This window comes from Trachemys scripta, chromosome 2, assembly GCF_013100865.1.
Source record: "Trachemys scripta elegans isolate TJP31775 chromosome 2, CAS_Tse_1.0, whole genome shotgun sequence".
Classification (NCBI taxonomy): domain Eukaryota; kingdom Metazoa; phylum Chordata; order Testudines; family Emydidae; genus Trachemys; species Trachemys scripta.
In genome coordinates, this window is record NC_048299.1 from 119,968,319 (window position 1) to 119,986,454 (window position 18,136).

Below are 18,136 nucleotides of genomic sequence, written 5' to 3' on the forward strand. Positions count from 1 at the left end.
ATGTATCTATGATTGTAGAAACATTGAATGGTATTTTATTGTATTCCTTTGCCCTGTGAAGATTCACAAGTTTCTAATTTTATATTATTTACTATTGGATCAAAATTGGATCTTATAAAATCTTTTTGGTGGGTATTTGCTCTTCACAGTTGCTCATTTAGTCTCTACCCTTTAAAATGTAATTTAGAACAAACAATTATGTGCATTATTTCTGATTTTTTTTTTTTAATTTTAGCTAGGCTTTTGTCCCCAAACCCACTTAGTAAAATTAACTCTCTGGGGCAGTTCAGAATTTGTAAAAAATAATAAAAATATTGAATTCTGATTGATCTCAACTTTATGCTTTGGATTTTATTATTGTAACAAGAGCCAGGGCTTCAGTGACTGAGGGCTTGTCTTCACTACAGCTACAGGTCGATCTAAGCTACGCAGTTTGAGTTACATTAGTAGCATAACTCAAGTCGACGTAGCTTAGATCTACTTACCATCAGGGTCCACACTACGCTATGTCAACAGAAGACTAGATGCGATAAATTGATCCCCTCTGGATCGAGCGCTGCCCGCCGATCCGGCCGGCAGTGAAGATATACCCTTAGATTTCCAGAAAGCCTTTGACAAGGTCTCTCACCAAAGGCTCTTACATAAATTAAGCTGTCATGGGATAAGAGGGAAGATGAGAACTGGTTAAAAGACAGGGAACAAAGGTAGGAATAAATTGCAAATTTTCAGAATGGAGAGGGGTAACTAGTGGGGTGCCCCAAGGGTCAGTCCTAGTACCAATCCTTTTAATCTTGTTCATAAATGATCTAGAGAAAGTGGTAAAAAGTGAGGTGGCAAAGTTTGCAGATGATACTAAATTGCTCAAGATAGTTAAGACCAAAGCAGACTGTGAAGAACTTCAAAAAGATCTCACAAAACAAAGTGATTGGGCAACAAAATGGCAAATGAAATTTAATGTGGATAAATGTAAAGTAATGCACATTGGGAAAAATAACCGTAACTATACATACACTATGATGGGGGCTAATTTAGCTACAACTAATCAGGAAAAAGATCTTGGAATCATCGTGGATAGTTCTCTGAAGACATCCACGCAGTGTGCAGCGGCAGTCAAGAAAGCAAACAGGAGGTTAGGAGTCATTATAAAGGGGATAGAGAATAAGAGAGAGAATATCTTATTGCCTTTATATAAATCCATGGTATGCTCACATCTTGAATACTGCGTACAGATGTGGTCTCCTCAACTCAAAAAATATATACTGGCATTAGAAAAGGTTCAGGGAAGAGCAACTAAAATGCTTAGGTGTTTGGAACAGGTCCCATATGAGGAGAAATTAAAGAGGCTAGGACTTTTCAGCTTGGAAAAGAAGAGAGTAAGGGGGGATATGATAGAGATATATAAAATCATGAGTGAAAGTGAATAAGGAAAAGTTATTTACTTGTTCCCATAATGTAAGAACTAGGGGCCACCAAATGAAATTAATGGGCAGCAGGTTTAAAACAAATAAAAGGAAGTTCTTCACACAGCGCACAGTCAACTTGTGGAACTCCTTGTCTGAGGAGGTTGTGAAGGCTAGGACTATAACAGGGTTTAAAAGAGAACTGGATAAATTCATGGAGGTTAAGGGTACGTCTACACTTACCTCCGGGTCCGGCGGCAGGCAATCAATGTTCTGGGATCGATTTATCGCGTCTGGTCTAGACGTGATAAATCGATCCCGGATCGATCCTGGAAGTGCTTGCCGTCAACGCTGGTACTCCAGCTCGGCGAGAGGAGTACGCGGCATCGACGGGGGAGCCTCCGCGCCGCGTCTGGACCCGCGGTAAGTTCGGACTAAGGTACTTCGAATTCAGCTACGTTATTAACGTAGCTGAATTTGCGTACCTTAGTCCGAAGTGGGGGGTTAGTGTGGACCAGGCCTAAATCTATTAATGGCTATTAGCCAGGATGGGTAAGGAATGGTGTCCCTAGCCTCTGTTTGTCAGAGGGTGGAGATGGATGGCAGGAGAGAGATCACTTGATCATTACCTGTTAGGTTCACTCCCTCTGGGGCACCTGGCATTGGCCACTGTCGGTAGACAGGATACTAGGCTGGATGGACCTTTGCTCTGACCCAGTATGGCCATTCTTATGTTCTTATGAATCCTTAACCCAAAGAGTTTACATTTGAAACCTACAAATAGGCACAGTCCCTGAACTGAGTTGTAGGTGTTTGTTATTGCTGATAGAATTTAGGAACAGATAAGTTTTGATAAGAGGTAAAGGAAGAGTTGGAGGAAGCTTGGTATATAATAATTAGCAAATAGCACCAAGTATAAAGGCACGCTGGGAACAAGATACAGAGATGGCAATGGGTGAAAGGGGCCCAGAGGACAGTCAGGACTGAAACTTGTGTGGCATGTAAGAGCAAGAGAGAGTGTGTAGGATGGACAAGATGTTGTTGGAAACTGGAATTGGGAAGGTGTTTGAAAATGAGAAGGGAAATCGTTGACGCGTACACTGTAGAAAAAACACAGTACTGGCCATTTACAGTTCTCTGAAAAAAACAAGTTCTTGAATTAAAATGTAGATTATTGTACCCAAATGGATTAATATATTGATGCTAATATATCTCTACTATAAGAAATACTTTATTGTCAGTGCTGTAAATATGTGTATGGGCATAAAGTGGTCTATTAGAAATTGAGAAAAGGAGAAAAATTAGGGAATAAGGAGATATTGACAGTAATTTAAAGAGAAATACTGATGGTGCTACTGTCTAACAATAAAAATTTACATATATTTTGTTGATTTATAGTTAGGATGAATACATATTCTTGAACTTTATTAAAAGCATTATCAGTTTCCTGAGGTGCCATTGGAAGTGTTTTCATAGGGTTAGGTTCCTTCCTTCTTTCTCCTTCCTAGCACTCTTTTGATCAGATGATAGAATGCTATCAAAGGTATGAATATACAAGGGAGGACTACCAACAGCACACAAATGGCCAGTATCCAAGCTGGATAGTCTTTCTCCTCCTTCATGGGAAAATCTTTCTATGGAGATAAAAATAAATATAATCAATAACTGAAAGATTTCATTACTTACGGCATCAATTTATATATATGGAAAAATAAGAATAAATAATAAGAATAAATATAAGAATAAGAATTATGCTAGAAATAAAAACAGGGGACCAGTGACACTGTTACTGTACCTGTTCTTCCAAATTGAAACATGAAGGGTTTTTAATGTATACATTTTTAATGTTTACATTTAAACATACAGATTGGCATACTTGAAAAAAGAACAGTATAGAATAAGTTTAGAACAGTGTAGAATCAGATAAAACCAATTTTAAAAACAGAAAAATTAAGTTTATATTGAACTTAATCCCATAATTTTCTAACTTCATAAATCAGAAGAATTTTTTTTCCCCTTCAATTTTAGCATTTTCAGTTGTGATTTTAGGTCACAATTTGTCCTTGGCTCTTGTGTGGGTTCAAGAACCCTTCCATTACCTTTGCATGAGGCTTACAAGAACCAAGCAGCAGGCCAAATGCTACCAGGGGGACAAAAGGGACATTTCCCTCCCTGCCTCAAATGATCTTCAAAGAGTTCCAAATTATTGTCAGAAAGGCCAAAATATGTACAGAGTTATTCAGTATGAAGCACTGGAATAGCAGCAGATTGGAGAGTCTTCATCCTTTATATAAATTATAAATCACAGCAAAATACTGACACAGTCATCAAATTTTACTTTTTTAAACTCTTACAATCCAAGATTTTCCAGGGGTCCAACTGTCCCTTGAATTTCTGGAAGGTTTTTTTTTTTTTTTAAATAGCTACATCCAGGGACCCCAAAATACTCACTCCATCCCCATAATGGGACACTAGAACTGGCCCTGCCAAGCAGTGTTCCTTCTGTGTGCCCCTACTGAGAAATATCTTCTCAAATGGGACAAAGAAGAAGCAGGGCTAAAGCCCTGCCCACCACTTGCAACAGTTTACAGGGTGGATGAGACAAACAGGAGGCAGCAGGATGCTGTGTGCTAAAGAACAGTGTTATCTGTCATGTCTCCCTGTAGACTGGGGAGCTCAGGGAAGCATAATCCTTCTAGGAAGTACTGCTGAGGTAATATGGGTCTATACTACCCCCCTTTCTATGGCCTTGTTAAGACTGGAGGACTAAGTTGATTGTAAATGAACCAACTGTTTTGGACGAATTGTAACACAAATGATTCAGTGTGTCCATACTACCCATGCTGAATTTTGTTAAAAGACAGCTTCACTTTTGCTCTTTCTCCACACTTGCGCTCAGTTGCAATGTCCTCTCAGTAACTATTGCACAGTACCTGCTACAGCTGCAGATGCTCTGCAGTCTGAAGGATTTTCTGCAGGCAGTGTGGGATACATCTTGGAGCATATGGAACCCTTTGTGGAAGGAGTTATCAAAAACTTTCAATATCTCCTGGGAAACGCCCATTATTCTCATGGGGGGTATCCCAGAACTCGCTTGATTTTAGCACAGTTACTAGGCTGTTTTGTAATATGGAGCCCAGGAGGAATGTTCTGTTGTCTTCTTTGCCAAAGAAGAAACGTTTGTGCTGGAGCTTTTGAGGCATCTTCAGTGAGGACATTGTGAGCATTCTAGAGATTCCTGTAGAGAGTCTTTGGCCAATATAAACAGTGCATGCACTTCAACAGGGAAGGTTCTTGCAAGCAGTGCCTGCAAAGTTCATGGCTGCAAGCCATACAGCAAGATGCAGTGTACACTGTGGAATCCTTTTGGAACTAGACTACGGCTACAGTTTGGTGGGACCACATAGTTCTCAAGACCTGGGGTAACTGGCAGTGACTGCAGCACTTCATTTTGAGGAAAGTGACATTCCTGGAATGCTTTGCTGAGCTGGTCCTGATCCTGCAATGGCAGGCAGCTATCTAGGTTAAGTGTTCCCCGCCCTCTTTTGAACACTGAAAAGTGAATAGCAGTTGCCCTGTGGAAGCTGGCCATACCAGATTGCTATTGGTCAGTGGAGAAGTAGCATAAACTTAGGAAGGCAGTGTGGCTTAGTAGACAGAGCACTGCAGTGGGACTTAGAAGACTTGTGTTCTATTACTTGTTCTTCTGCTGGGTAACTTTGGGCAAGTCATAGCCCTTCTGGATTTCTCAGTTTTCCCAGCTCTAAAATGGGGATAACAATACTGACATCCTTTATAAAGTGCTTTGAGATCTACTGATGAAAAACACTATTTTCAAGATATGTAGTATTATTTAATCCACTATGGAGATGTGCAAGAACAACCATCATGTTTTTCAGTGTCATGTGATCAAGGTGTCCAATGTTCTACTACTTAATGAGGGACTAGAGTAGTCTTCCCAAACCATACCAGAACAACTGTGTATCCAGGTGCCCATTCTATGTCTTCTACGTCAAGCCAAAGACTACATTAAAAGATAGGGTATAGCTATTTGATGATACGGACCTTAATAGATCCAAGGACCTCTAGATCAGATGGCCTGGAAAAATGTATGATGTGAGAATTTCTAAGAATTTAGTACTCTTTTAGAGAGAGTCAAATAGAAATCTTTGTAATAATCTTGGGACCAATTGTGATATTGGGGGCCCTGCATAGCCACTGCCATCCTGGATTATGGGACCTTATACTGAAAATGTGCACAAAGCAAATAAGACGATTCAACTGAGCAGATGCCGGGTGTCAACTGAATGTGTTTTGGGGGGATGGTAGGCCAGCTGGAGATGACTTTTGACTTGCAATTACTGTTTTGCTTATTTGTTTTCTCCCTAATTTCTATGTTTTGCACAATGTAGGTGAAAATAAAGGTATTTAAAAATAATGAAATGTGCAGGCGTCCACTTTTGCACAAATGGACTTGAGAGTAGAGCTGGACAAATAATTGATTTTCAGTTCAGCAGCAAACTGAAAAATCAGAAGTAGTATTTAGTTTGGTTCTGAAAATGTGTGGAATTTGTCAGCAAATTGGAAAAGTCCAGTCAGTTTCAGAAATGTGTGTGTGTTCCCCTCATCACCTTTAGACCAGTTGTTATGGCACTTGCCTTGGGATATGGGGGACCCAGCTTTTGAATCCCTGTGCTGAAGTGGAAACATGAACTCATTGCTCTCCCCTCTGAAGTGAGCATCATAACCACCAGGGTATCGACTCTTTGGGGTTGGATTGCTCTCAGTTGCTACTGCTGAAGCTGTTCCATATAAATACTTAAATACTCATTAGGCCAAAACGAAAGACAAATTGACTTTTTAGCATGGTGATTAGGGAGGTAGAAGATATAGATTCAAATGCCTCCTCTGAATCAGGCAGTGAGAAGATTTGAATTACATCTACCACCCAGGTGAGTGCCTTAATTTCGAAGCATCAAGAGATAGGAGAAGATTGTAACAATGTTTTTTTAAAATAAATGGATTAAAAATATTGGACGACATACAAATTTAGGATTCCAGGCGCCATAGCTTGGTTGCTTCTGTGTCTGAAGGGTAACAAAGGCAATAAAGACTGTAAGCATTAGCAGAGGGCTAATAATTCTCCATGACACCTGCCAGTAGAAGTTTGGTTGTCGTCCTGTCATCCATTTCACATCATCACTGAACCTATGAGCCAAATAATGTTTACAATTATTTTTAGATTTATACAATTTTTTTACATTTATATTGAGGAGTATATTATATATTTTATGAGGAGTATATTAAGACATACACGCTTCCACCATTCTTATGTCCTTACCCTGGATTTTAATTAATAACAAAAACCTTTAAGTTACAATTAAGAGGCCAGATCCTCAGCTTGTGATTTCCATACTTTTTAATTAACAGGAGGTAGCCATATTAGTCTGTATCCACAAAAACAACAAGGAGTCCAGTGGCACCATAAAGACTAACGGATTTATTTGGGCATAAGCTTTCGTGGATAAAAAACCTCACTTCTTCAGATGCCTCACTTCTTCAGATGCCTGCATCTGTAATTTTCACTCCATGCATCTGAAGAAATGAGGTTTTTTACCCACAAAAGCTTATGCTCAAATAAATCTGTTAGTCTTTAAGGTGTCACCGGACTCTTTGATACTTTTTAATGTTTGAATTGTTCTATAAATCTGCTCAGTGGTATGTGTGCATGTGTATTGCTCTTAGAAACCTTATACCAGATGCTCAACTGGAGTCAATGGATGCAACTGTATTTACATCAGCTGAGGATTAAACCACCCCCCAACTAATATAGCACACACAGATCTTAAAAAGAAATTCTCAGTGACCATCCCCTTATCTGTGCCCCTGAGTTGGTGTTAGGATGATCATGCCTGAGCCAGTTTGGATATTAGGAAAAACTTTTTCACTAAGAGGGTGGTGAAGCACTGGAATGGGTTACCTAGGGAGGTGGTGGAATCTCCTTCCTTAGAGGTTTTTAAGGTCAGGCCTGACAAAGCCCTGGCTGGGATGATTTAGTTGGGCATTGATCCTGCTTTGAGCAGGGGGTTGGACTAGATGACCTCCTGAGGTCCCTTCTAACCCTGATATTCTATGATTCCACTGAAATCAGGGTCAAAGCTTTGACATTACTGGGAGCTGGCCTGAACTTTCATATGCGTTTTAAACATGATAAATATGAATAATATAATTGCATGTATAGTTGTGTAGTATCGAGTTTGATTTTTTTTTATTACATGAACAGCTTGTTTTAATGTATAGGACAGATTTATAATCTGGAGTGAGAATTATGTTTATTCTATGTTCAAACAGTGGCTTTGTCTCCAATTATATTAGTATAATTAGAGAGAGTTGGAATTATTTTGCTCATCAGAAAATCTGTTTGGATGTATTTATACCTTATGGGTTCTAGGGGCCAGATTAGATGGACAGATTGATGAAATTCAAATACTATTGAATCAAATATATTTTGTGGATAGTATATAGTATTTATGTAAGGCCAGACTTTTTCCAGCCTCTGTATGAATAATATTAAGATATTTTAATGTAACTAGCTTAGCGGAAGCTATCTACTGAATGCTTAAGGTTCGTTTAGACTGTGTAGTGATTGTGAGTGTTGATGCCGGGAGCACAGTTAAGTTTGCCTGGGTGTCAGTCATTGGCATTTTTTTTTCTACTTAATTGTGTACTTGAGAGATGGGAAGGTGTTTGGTGAGAGAGAGATCTGATTATTAAGGTTGGTGTTAAATTGTTTAGGAAACCTTACCTTTTGATTTACAATTTTTAATTTTTAAATTGATTACAAAATGTTTAATGATATGTCTTCTCATGAATTACACTTAGCAGCTTCCATAGTAATTGAACAACTTTTTATTTAAATACCTATTTTAAAAAAAATTTAATTGAAGTTTCTGTTAAAATTAAAATGGGAAGTGATACCTATAATGCCTGCAAAATCTCTATTCTATATAGATGCTATGTGTCCTATATTTAAGGCTACATTTTATAGTAAAAGTCATGGACAGGTCACAGGCAGTAAACAAAAATTCACGGCCCATGACCTGTCCATGACTTGTACTGTATACCCCTGACTAAAGCTTGCGGAGCTGGCAGCCCTGGGGGCCGCCGTGGGTGCTCAGGGGAGAGCGGCCCGGGAGGTGCTGTGGGTGCTGGGAGGCGGGGTTGGCAGGGCTGGCAGGCTCCTTACTTGGCTCCTCACAGCTCCCCAGAAGCGGTGACATGTCTGCCCCTCAGCTCCTAGCTCCGCATGCTGCCTGGACCCAAACACCGGCTCTGCAGTTCCCATTGGCCAGAAACCACGGCCAGTGGGAGCTGTGGGGGTAGTGCCTGTGGTCAGAAGCAGCGCGCAGTGGGAGCTGTGGGGGTAGTGCCTGTGGTCAGAGGCAGCGCGCAGAGCTAGGAGCTGAGGGAGGGACATGTTGCCACTTCTGGGGAGCCCCCCAAGGTAAGCACCACCCAGAGCCCTCACCCCCTCCTGCACCCCAGCCCTGAGCCCCCTTCCACACCCAAAGTCCTGCTGCTGCTTCGGCGGGAGGCGGGAGGCGCTGGCCCGAGACTGCCCCAGCAGCATCTGGTGCAGCTGGTTCTGGGGCTGCCCAAGCTGCTCAGGTGGCCCCAGGCCAGCTGCACCAGCCACTGCAGAAGTCCTGGAAAGTCATGGAATCCATTACTTCCGTGACCTCCCTGACAGATTTGCAGCCTTACCTATATTCCATAAAAAACTGATAAAAGAATAAGAAGTTGGTAAAGTGAGGTACTCAAAAATAAAAATAAATTGTCAAGATTAAGAGTAGTAGTTTTAACCAGACTATTAACAAAATTAAATAATTTTTAAACAATTTAAACAAGAATAATTTGTAAAGTTACTGGGCTCCGTTTTTTGCACTTCATTTCTTGGATTCTCTGATTTCCTTAGCTGTTAAGATATCCAAGGACTAAATCTTGGGGTTTTGATATCTGACCATTACATAGTGGCTTTTGCAGAATTCTATTCCTTGGTAAAATGCAAGGAGAAAGTATAACTGTTTTAAATATAGATAAGTATAGACAATTATAAAGAAAAAGGTGAGCACATAAGTTTTAGTCAAAGGATTAATGTCAGGCCACAAGGGAATTAAGCAATCTATATATATATATATATATGCCAAAAGAAAAACAAATATCTTGATATGAAGATTTTTCCCTAATATATGCAGAAATTTAGACAGAGACAGATGATAGTGAGAGGAGATTTTAAATGGCATGTAAGGTAAAGTGAACAAACAATAGATGAAAAAAGATGTGGATAGATAAGTTTGCTTGTTTCTTGAAGGAGGCCGTGAAGAGAAGAGTGTGCGGAAAGGATTCCTTTCATCCCAGGTACTTAGGGAGCGTCCACATGTGCAGCCCATCTGGGTGTTACACTGGGGACAGTATTTGGTGCTTACTGTAAAGTTCTGAAAAATTTACAATAAATGGAAAGATACAATAATATATATATTTTTAAAACCCATGTATAACCCATGAAGATGTTCCCTGTCTACAAGGCAGTCAGGCTCACCAAGAACAATAAACCACTTGACTTTTGACTTTCGGACTTCTTTTAGACTTGGATGCACTCATTACCCCATAACCAGGAAGCACCCTCAATTTATTTAATATATATCTGTTTTACAAGTACAACCCCAGACAGGAAGCATACGAAATTAGCCACATTCACAGCAATAGCGAAAAGCACTATCAAAATCAGTAAAGTTATAATATATTACTATTTCATCTCTAATATTCACAGAGTTATAGAAAATGAAAAAAAAATAGGGCAGTCAAATGAGTAAAAAAAAATCGCAATTATTCACGAGATTAAAAAACGTGATTAATTGCAGTTTTAATCACACTGTTAAACAGAAATAGAATACCAATTTAAATTTATTATAAATATTTTTGGATGTTTTTCTACATTTTCAAATATATTGATTTCAATTACAACACAGAATACAAAGTATACAGTGCTCACTTTATATTATTATTTTTATTACAAATATTTGCACTGTAAAATAGATTAAATAGTATTTTTCAGTTCACCTCATACAAGTACTGTAGTGCAATCTCTTTATTGTGAAAGTGCAACTTACAAATGCAGACTTATTTCTTTTACATAACTGCCCTCAAAAACAAAACAATGTAAAACTTTGCAGCCTACAAATCCACTCAGTCCTACTTCTAGTTCAGTCAATCACTAAGACAAACAAGTTTGTTTACATTTATGGGAGATAATGTTGCCCACTTCTTATTTAGAGTGTCACTTGAAAGTGAGAACAGGCGGGTTCTGCTTGATAACAATCCAAAGCAGTGAGGACCAACGCACCTTAATTTTCATCATCTGAGTCAGATGCCACCAGCAGAAGGTTGATTTTCTTTTTTGGTGGTTCAGGTTCTTTAGTTACAAGAGCAACACTCCAATGCAGAAAGACTTCTGACAGCATGTTCCACACCTCATCAGTCTCAGATTTTGGAAGGCATTTCAGATTCTTAGACCTTGAGTCGAGTGCTATAGCTATCTTTAGAAATCTCATATTGGTACCCTCTTTGTGTTTTTTGTCAAATCTGCAGTGAAAGTGTTCTTAAATAAACAACATATGCTGGGTCATGATCCGAGACTGTCATAACACAAAATATATGGCAGAATGCGGGTAAAACCATAGAGCAGGATACATACAATTCTCCCCTGAGGAGTTCAGTGACAAAATTTAATCAATGCATTATTTTTTTAATGAGTGTTATCAGCATGGAAGCATGTCCTCTGGAATGGTGGTCGAAGTATGAAGGGGGAATGCAAATGTTTAACATATCTGGCAAATAATACCTTGCAACGCTGGCTACACCAGTGCCATGTGAACACTGTTCTCACTTTCTGGTGACACTGTAAATAAGAAATGGCCAACATTATCTCCTGTAATATAAACAAACTTGTTTGACTTAGCGATCATCTGAACAAGCAGTAGGACTGAGTGGACTTGTAGGCTCTAAAGTTTTACATTGTTTTGTTTCCAAGTGCAGTTATGTTAAAAAAAATTCTACATGTATAAGTTGCACTTTCACGATAGAGATTGCACTACAGGACTTGTAGAAGGTGAATTCAAAAAGACTATTTCTTATGTTTATCTTTCTTACACTGTGAATATTTGTAATAAAAATAATATAAAGTGAACACTGAACACTTTGTATTCTGTATTGTAATTTAAATCAATATACTTTGAAAATGTAAAAATGTAGAAAATAAATTTAAATGGGTATTCTATTATTGTTTAACAGTGCGATTAAAACTGCTATTAATCACAACAAATTTTTTTTAATCTAGTTAATTTGTTTTGCATTAATCGTTTGAGTTAGCTGTGATTAATTGACAGTCCTAAAAAAAAAAAATCCAAACTTGTTCCCAGCTTACCTTTTAATTCCATAAACATAGACAACACCAGTCACTTCAAAGAAAGCGATGATTAGCAAAGGCAAGGAACCCGCATAACTGTCAAAAACTTCAAGCCAGTAACTGCCAGACCTCAGGGTAAAACATAGAGCTGTCACAAAGGAGACCAGGCATATTACACCTAAATAAAAAAGTTATTTCTGTTAATAAAGAATACATGGTGGGTACTCTGTTCAGATATGGTTAATATTTTTGCTCTCATTTTAACACTTTTATCCAACAAACTTTTGTATGGAGCTATAACTTGCTATCTCAGTGTAAGCAACAGTTAAATTCAAAGTACTACATTGTTTGGGGAATTAATACACAGGCCAAATTCTCCCTGGCATTTTGGCCAAGAGATGCTGGAGTAACCGACCACAGGAAAATCAGTATAGTGCAGGAGGATCCTCTAGAGTGTAGAGCAGGTGTGGCAGTTTTTTGTCAGAGCCCTCAGCTGCCTGTGGCCAATGTGAGAGGTGTGGCTAGGGCTTTTCTGCAGATTGGTAATCGCTGACTCCTGTAAAGACCCCTTGGGGCAAATGGCTTCCAGCATAATTTAGAATGTCCCTCAGCTGCCTTAATTTATACTGCGGAACTGGCCCCAAAACAACCCAGGATTGTGAACTCTTGAGTCCCTAGTCTCCTGAAGTTGGGCTGTGTGCGCTGAATGGAAGATCTCAGCCTGTATGCCACTGTAGCACAGTGTATACATAAGGGTAAGGGCTAACTGTGCATTAGCTAGAGGTCAAGGAGTAGTATTGGGACAGAGAAGAAAAGAAGTAGTTCCATTTTAATGTCATTTTTATCTGGAAAGGGGAAAGAGCTTTTGAAACATGGGTGTGCTAAGACAAGGATGGTCACAAATGCTCTTTTTAGTAGTGCAAATGTCAAATCATACTCCCATGACCACTGAAATGGTCTTCTCACCCAACCTATGCAGAACTCATCAATGGAACTTCAGTGCAGATGCTTACAAAACTCTGTAAATCTACCAGTATCTGGAGAATTTTCCAGTTCTGTATTGCTTCATTTTTCTTTCTGTCAGTCAAAATCCTGCATTGTGGTAATCTCTGATTCCTGTAAAGACTCCTTGGGGCAAAATCCCCTCCTCACTAATTGTGTGCCCAGAGTAATTTTTTTAATAGCGCACATTTCCTTGGGTTCATTTTCAGATCAGCACCCGTATCCTTATTGCAGACCTTTTGTAAATGTATCAATTCTTGCTCAAAAGTTTTATCATGAACTAGGATCCAAGTTTAATAGGCTTAGGCTAGGTCTACACTACCCGCCTGAATCGGCAGGTAGAAATCGATCTCTCGGGGATCAAATTATCGCGTCTCGTCAGGACGTGACAATCGATCCCCGAATCAACGCTCTTACTCCACCAGCGGAGGTGGGAGTAAGCGCCGTCGATGGGGAGCTGCAGAGGTCAATTTTGCCGCTGTCCTCACAGTGGGGTAAGTCGGCTCCGATAGGTCGAATTCAGCTACGCTATTTGCGTAGCTGAATTTGCGTATCTTAAATCGACCCCCTCCCGTAGTGAAGACCTGCCCTCAGAGAGAGAGAGATGGAATGCAATACTCTCTCCAAAAGCTTCAGCAGTGGCAAGGACATTGCATAAACCCAGAGCTATTACTTTAAATTTCCACAGGCCTTCTCCTGCTGTGAAAGCAGTCTTTCCCCTGTCCTTTGGATCCATTTCCAGTTGCCAATAATCACTTTTAAACTCCAGTGAGGAAAGCCAAACAGAACCTGCTACAGCACCAATGCTCAGTTCCCTGGGAGCAATTCTGCTTCACTAATTGGCTCTCATTAGAGAGATTAAGGTAGAGAACACTCTTATTCTGCTTGCTTCCACTAAAGGAAACTACATATGAAAACTAACAATATCACAAGCATTTTTTCAAAGATGGAACAGTACTCTCAAGCTAAGAAAAAAATGTGAAGGACTATGTAACATCATCATCTGGCAACTTCTGCCATAACAACACATTATAACAACACTGATCTATACATTGTGTCTCCTATAAAGAGACTTGATAAAGCAGTTGAACTCACAATTGTAATATCTTCATTTACATTCTGAAGTGGCTATGAGCAAATATTGCAAGCTAATTCCCCATAAAATGTTTACAAATTCATGAACTCTTAATAGTTTAATAAAGAGCCTAGCTTCTGTAAACAAAATGAAGAAAGTCACTATAAACAACCTGCTCACCTGATAGAACTTCCTTGGGTACAGATTTAGATACAACATGAAGCTCCAAGAGAGGAGTCAAAATTCCCTCAATGTTTCCAAACATAGAACTAAGACCCAAGCTGAACAGCATTACAAAAAACAGGACAGCCCAGCCCTGTGAGCCAGGCATCAGAATAATTGCTTCAGTGAAAACAATAAAGGCAAGGCCAGTTCCAGATGCACTCTGCAGAATTCACAAACAGATAACACATTTTGATGAGTAAGATTTATTTTTCAAACATATACCATTATAATGCACATGCAGATCTTGTTCATTCAAATTATAAACTCCAAGGTCAAGATTTTGGATTGTATGCTTTTCTAAACGAGATGCTCTAATTCAGGGATTGGCAACCTTCGGCATACGGCCCACCAGGGGCGGGCCGGGCCGGTTTGTTTACCTGCCGCGTCCGCAGGTTCGGCCGATTGTGGCTCCCACTGGCCGCGGTTTGCCATTCCAGGCTAATGGGGGCTGCGGGAAGCGGCGTGAGCCAAGGGATGTGTTGGCCGCTGATTCCCGCAGCCCCCATTCGCCTGGAACGGTGAACCACGGCCAGTGGGAGCCGCAATTGGCCGAACCTGCGGACGGGGCAGGTAAACAAACCAGCCCAGCCCGCCAGGGGGCTTACCCTGGCGTGCCGCGTGCCGAAGGTTGCTGATCCCTGCTCTAATTTCAAGCTACTGGACTTGAAGCAGGAATTAATTTAGGGAAGTCCTATGGCCTGTGTTATGAAGGAGGTCAGACTTAGATGATCCCTTCTGGCTTAAAATCTAAGAATCTATTAATTTTAAGAAAATGAGTTTGTAAATTAGGCTCCTATATAAATTACCTGGTTTTCAGAAGTGTTAAGTACTGAAGTCAGTGAGAACTGCTAGCTGCTAAGCACTTTTGCAGATCAATTCACTTATTTAGGTGCCTAAATATGTATTTAGGGGTCTAGCATAAAATTCACTTTTTTTTTAATTCTTGGTCCAAATGTATTTCCTGTGCTATGCAAATAAGCCAAATTAGGGTGAATCATGTGCCCTTGGTAGCTTCCAGATGGGAAAACCTTGGTGCAGTTTAAAAAATTGTGTTATGGTGTAAGTTGATAGAGGAATTCTTGGAATGATAAGCCAGAGACCTTTGAGCTCAAAGTTTTTATAACAACACCAATGTCTGAAACGTAGAAAGAAAAGAAATATGGTCGGTTTGGTAGGTATCCCTTGTTCTTTTTAGCAATGTTTTGCAAGTACAACGGAACATATACATTAGGAAGATGAAAAGTATCACGGTCCATAACATTTTTGGGCAAGAGTTATTTTGTAGCATGCAAGCATGATACCTGCTCAAGAAATTCTTGAAGGTCACAACTTCTCAATTTGAGACTAGCAATTTTTTTTGGATGGGTTGTGTTCAGGAATCCAAACCAGATTGTATAGTTGTCTCTCATGATGCTTTGGTCTGGAAGATCAAATTCATTGATGATACTGATAATGTTCCTGCCAGAGAAAGCATGCTTCAATATTTTTCCTTAATGTATAAGAATTTGTTTAGATATCTTTAGATTATAGCTACAGAAGCTTTTGCTAGGACCCATTATCTATTTTGCACTCACCTAGCCTATAGTCAGTACTGTATATATTTATTAAAATATTAATAGAGAATTGCATTCAGTTATATACAGTATTCATAATAGAAACAAAAATGTTAAATGGGGGTATTGTTGTCAAAATAATTATGGGGAAAATATTTGGAGAACTAATTATTACAATATGGCTTATAGTTTCAAATACAAACTCTACCTTCAGACTGTCTATGAAGACAGAATACATACAGCAGGTCTTTGTAAAAACATGTTCATATTATTGCTACCTTGTCCTCTCTCCCTCTCACTTCCACCTGTTATGAGAGCCACTTGTGTTTTGTAAGACAGAGTTCTTTGGGGCAGGAAATGTCATTTTACTATATAGTTGTATAGCACCTAACACAACTTAGCACTGATCCCTGACTGGGTCCTTCAGGCACAACTGTAATACAAATAAATAAATAAATAAATAAATAATGAATAAGTATTTTAGTATTTGTTTTACGTGTTATTAATGCCTCCTCTGATAATTATTGATAATGACCTTTTAATGTGCATATGCCATAAAAATGTTTATATTAGGTTTTCTATTTATAACTTGTTCTCCTTCAATACAAATGTGTTCTCTGAATATATGTTTCTGCAGTAACGTGTTATCTATTTAGGCTGCACTGTAGCATCTGAAAATCCAAGTGTCCCACCTGTCCAGGCAGTCCCAGTAACCAGTGGTTGCCTTAAATCCCAAAATAGAAAAAACTGGGATGGAGGCATACAGTGATGTCATACTATTTACAATTGCTATTGTCACAGCATCCTTCTCACAGTCATTTCTAGAAAGAGAACACATACAAATTAATTTATACAACATGATAGGGTTTATTCAACATATATATATTAGCAAAATAATTAGTTTTTTGTCACTAGTCTACAATTTAATTCATGGACCTAGACTGTGAACTGTTTATATATGTATATATATATATAGGGTTGTCAAACAATTAAAACGATAATGCTGCCTGCTTCTTATTCACAATGTCATCTGAAAGTGAGAACAAGCGTTCGCATAGCACTGTTGTAGCCAGCATCGCAAGGTATTTACATGCCAGAGGCACTAAAGATTCATATATCCCTTCATGCTTCAACCACCATTCCAGGGTCATGCGTCCATGCTGATGATGGGTTCTGCTTGATAACAATCCAAAGCAGTGCAGACCGATGCATGTTCATTTTCATCATCTGAGTCAGATGCCTTTGGCAGAAGGTTGATTTTCTTTTTTGGTGGTTCGGGTTCTGTAGTTTCTGCATTGGAGTGTTGCTCTTTTAAGACTTCTGAAAGCATGCTCCACGCCTCAACTTTTGGAAGGCACTTCAGATTCTTAAACCTTGGATCAAGTGCTGTAGCTATCTTTAGAAATCTCACATTGGTATCTTCTTTGCGTTTTGTCAAATATGCAGCGAAAGTGTTCTTAAAATGAACATGTGCTGAGTCAGCATCTGAGATTACTATAATGTGAAATATATGGCAGAATGCAGGTAAAATAGAGCCAGAGACATACAGTTCTCCCCCAAGGAGTTCAGTCACAAATTTAATTGATGCATTATTTTTTTAACAAGCATCATCATCATGGAAGCATGTCCTCTGGAATGGTGGCCAAAACATGAAGGGGCATATGAATGTTTAGCATATCTGACAAGTAAATACTTTGCAATGCCGGCTACAAAAGTCCCATACGAACACCTATTCTCACTTTCTGGTGACATTGTAAATAAGTTGGCAGCATTATCTCCTGTAGATGTAAACAAACTTGTTTGTCTTAGAGATTGACTGAACAAGAAGTAGGACTGAGTGGACTCTAAAGTTTTGCATTGTTTTGTTTTGAGTGCAGTTATGTAACAAAAATACCCCTACATTTGTAAGTTGCACTTTCACGATAAAGAGATTGCACTATACTACTTGAATGAGGGGAATTGAAAAATACTGTTTCTTTTGTTTATCATTTTTACAGTGCAAATATTTGTAATAAAAATAACATAAAGTGAGCAGTTTGTATTCTGTGTTGTAATTGAAATCAATATATTTGAAAATGTAGAAAAACATCCAAAAATATTTAATAAATTTCAATTGGTATTCTATTGTTTAACAATGTGACTAAAACTGTGATTAATCATGATTACTTTTTTTAAGCACAATTAATTTTTTTGAGTTAGTCACATGAATTAACTGTGATTAATCGACAGCCCTAATATTTGTGTGTGTGTTTGTGTATATAATTTTACCCACAGGAAAATCACAAAATGTAAGTCCTGAAATGAAATTATGCTCAGTTTCAATAAGAAATAATATTCATAATATTCTTGCAAATAGTGATATTTGGGAAATAGTCTTCTTTTTTTCCCTTCAGGTTTAAAATGAGTAATTTTTTCT

General features: G+C 38.8%; 1 protein-coding gene across 1 annotated transcript in view; it reads right to left on the reverse strand.

The window, feature by feature from the left end:
* Nucleotides 1–2,878: 2,878 nt before the first annotated feature.
* The window catches only part of LOC117871576 (sodium-dependent neutral amino acid transporter B(0)AT3-like), a 75,921-nt gene continuing 60,663 nt past the window's right edge, over nt 2,879–18,136 (reverse strand). Inside the window, exons 7-12 of the mRNA XM_034759392.1 lie at nt 16,413–16,541; nt 15,469–15,625; nt 14,123–14,327; nt 11,884–12,043; nt 6,446–6,608; nt 2,879–3,034 (exon numbers count right to left, since the gene is read on the reverse strand). Of these exons, the coding sequence (XP_034615283.1) occupies nt 2,879–3,034; nt 6,446–6,608; nt 11,884–12,043; nt 14,123–14,327; nt 15,469–15,625; nt 16,413–16,541 (970 nt within the window). The remainder of the gene's footprint in view (nt 3,035–6,445; nt 6,609–11,883; nt 12,044–14,122; nt 14,328–15,468; nt 15,626–16,412; nt 16,542–18,136) is intronic.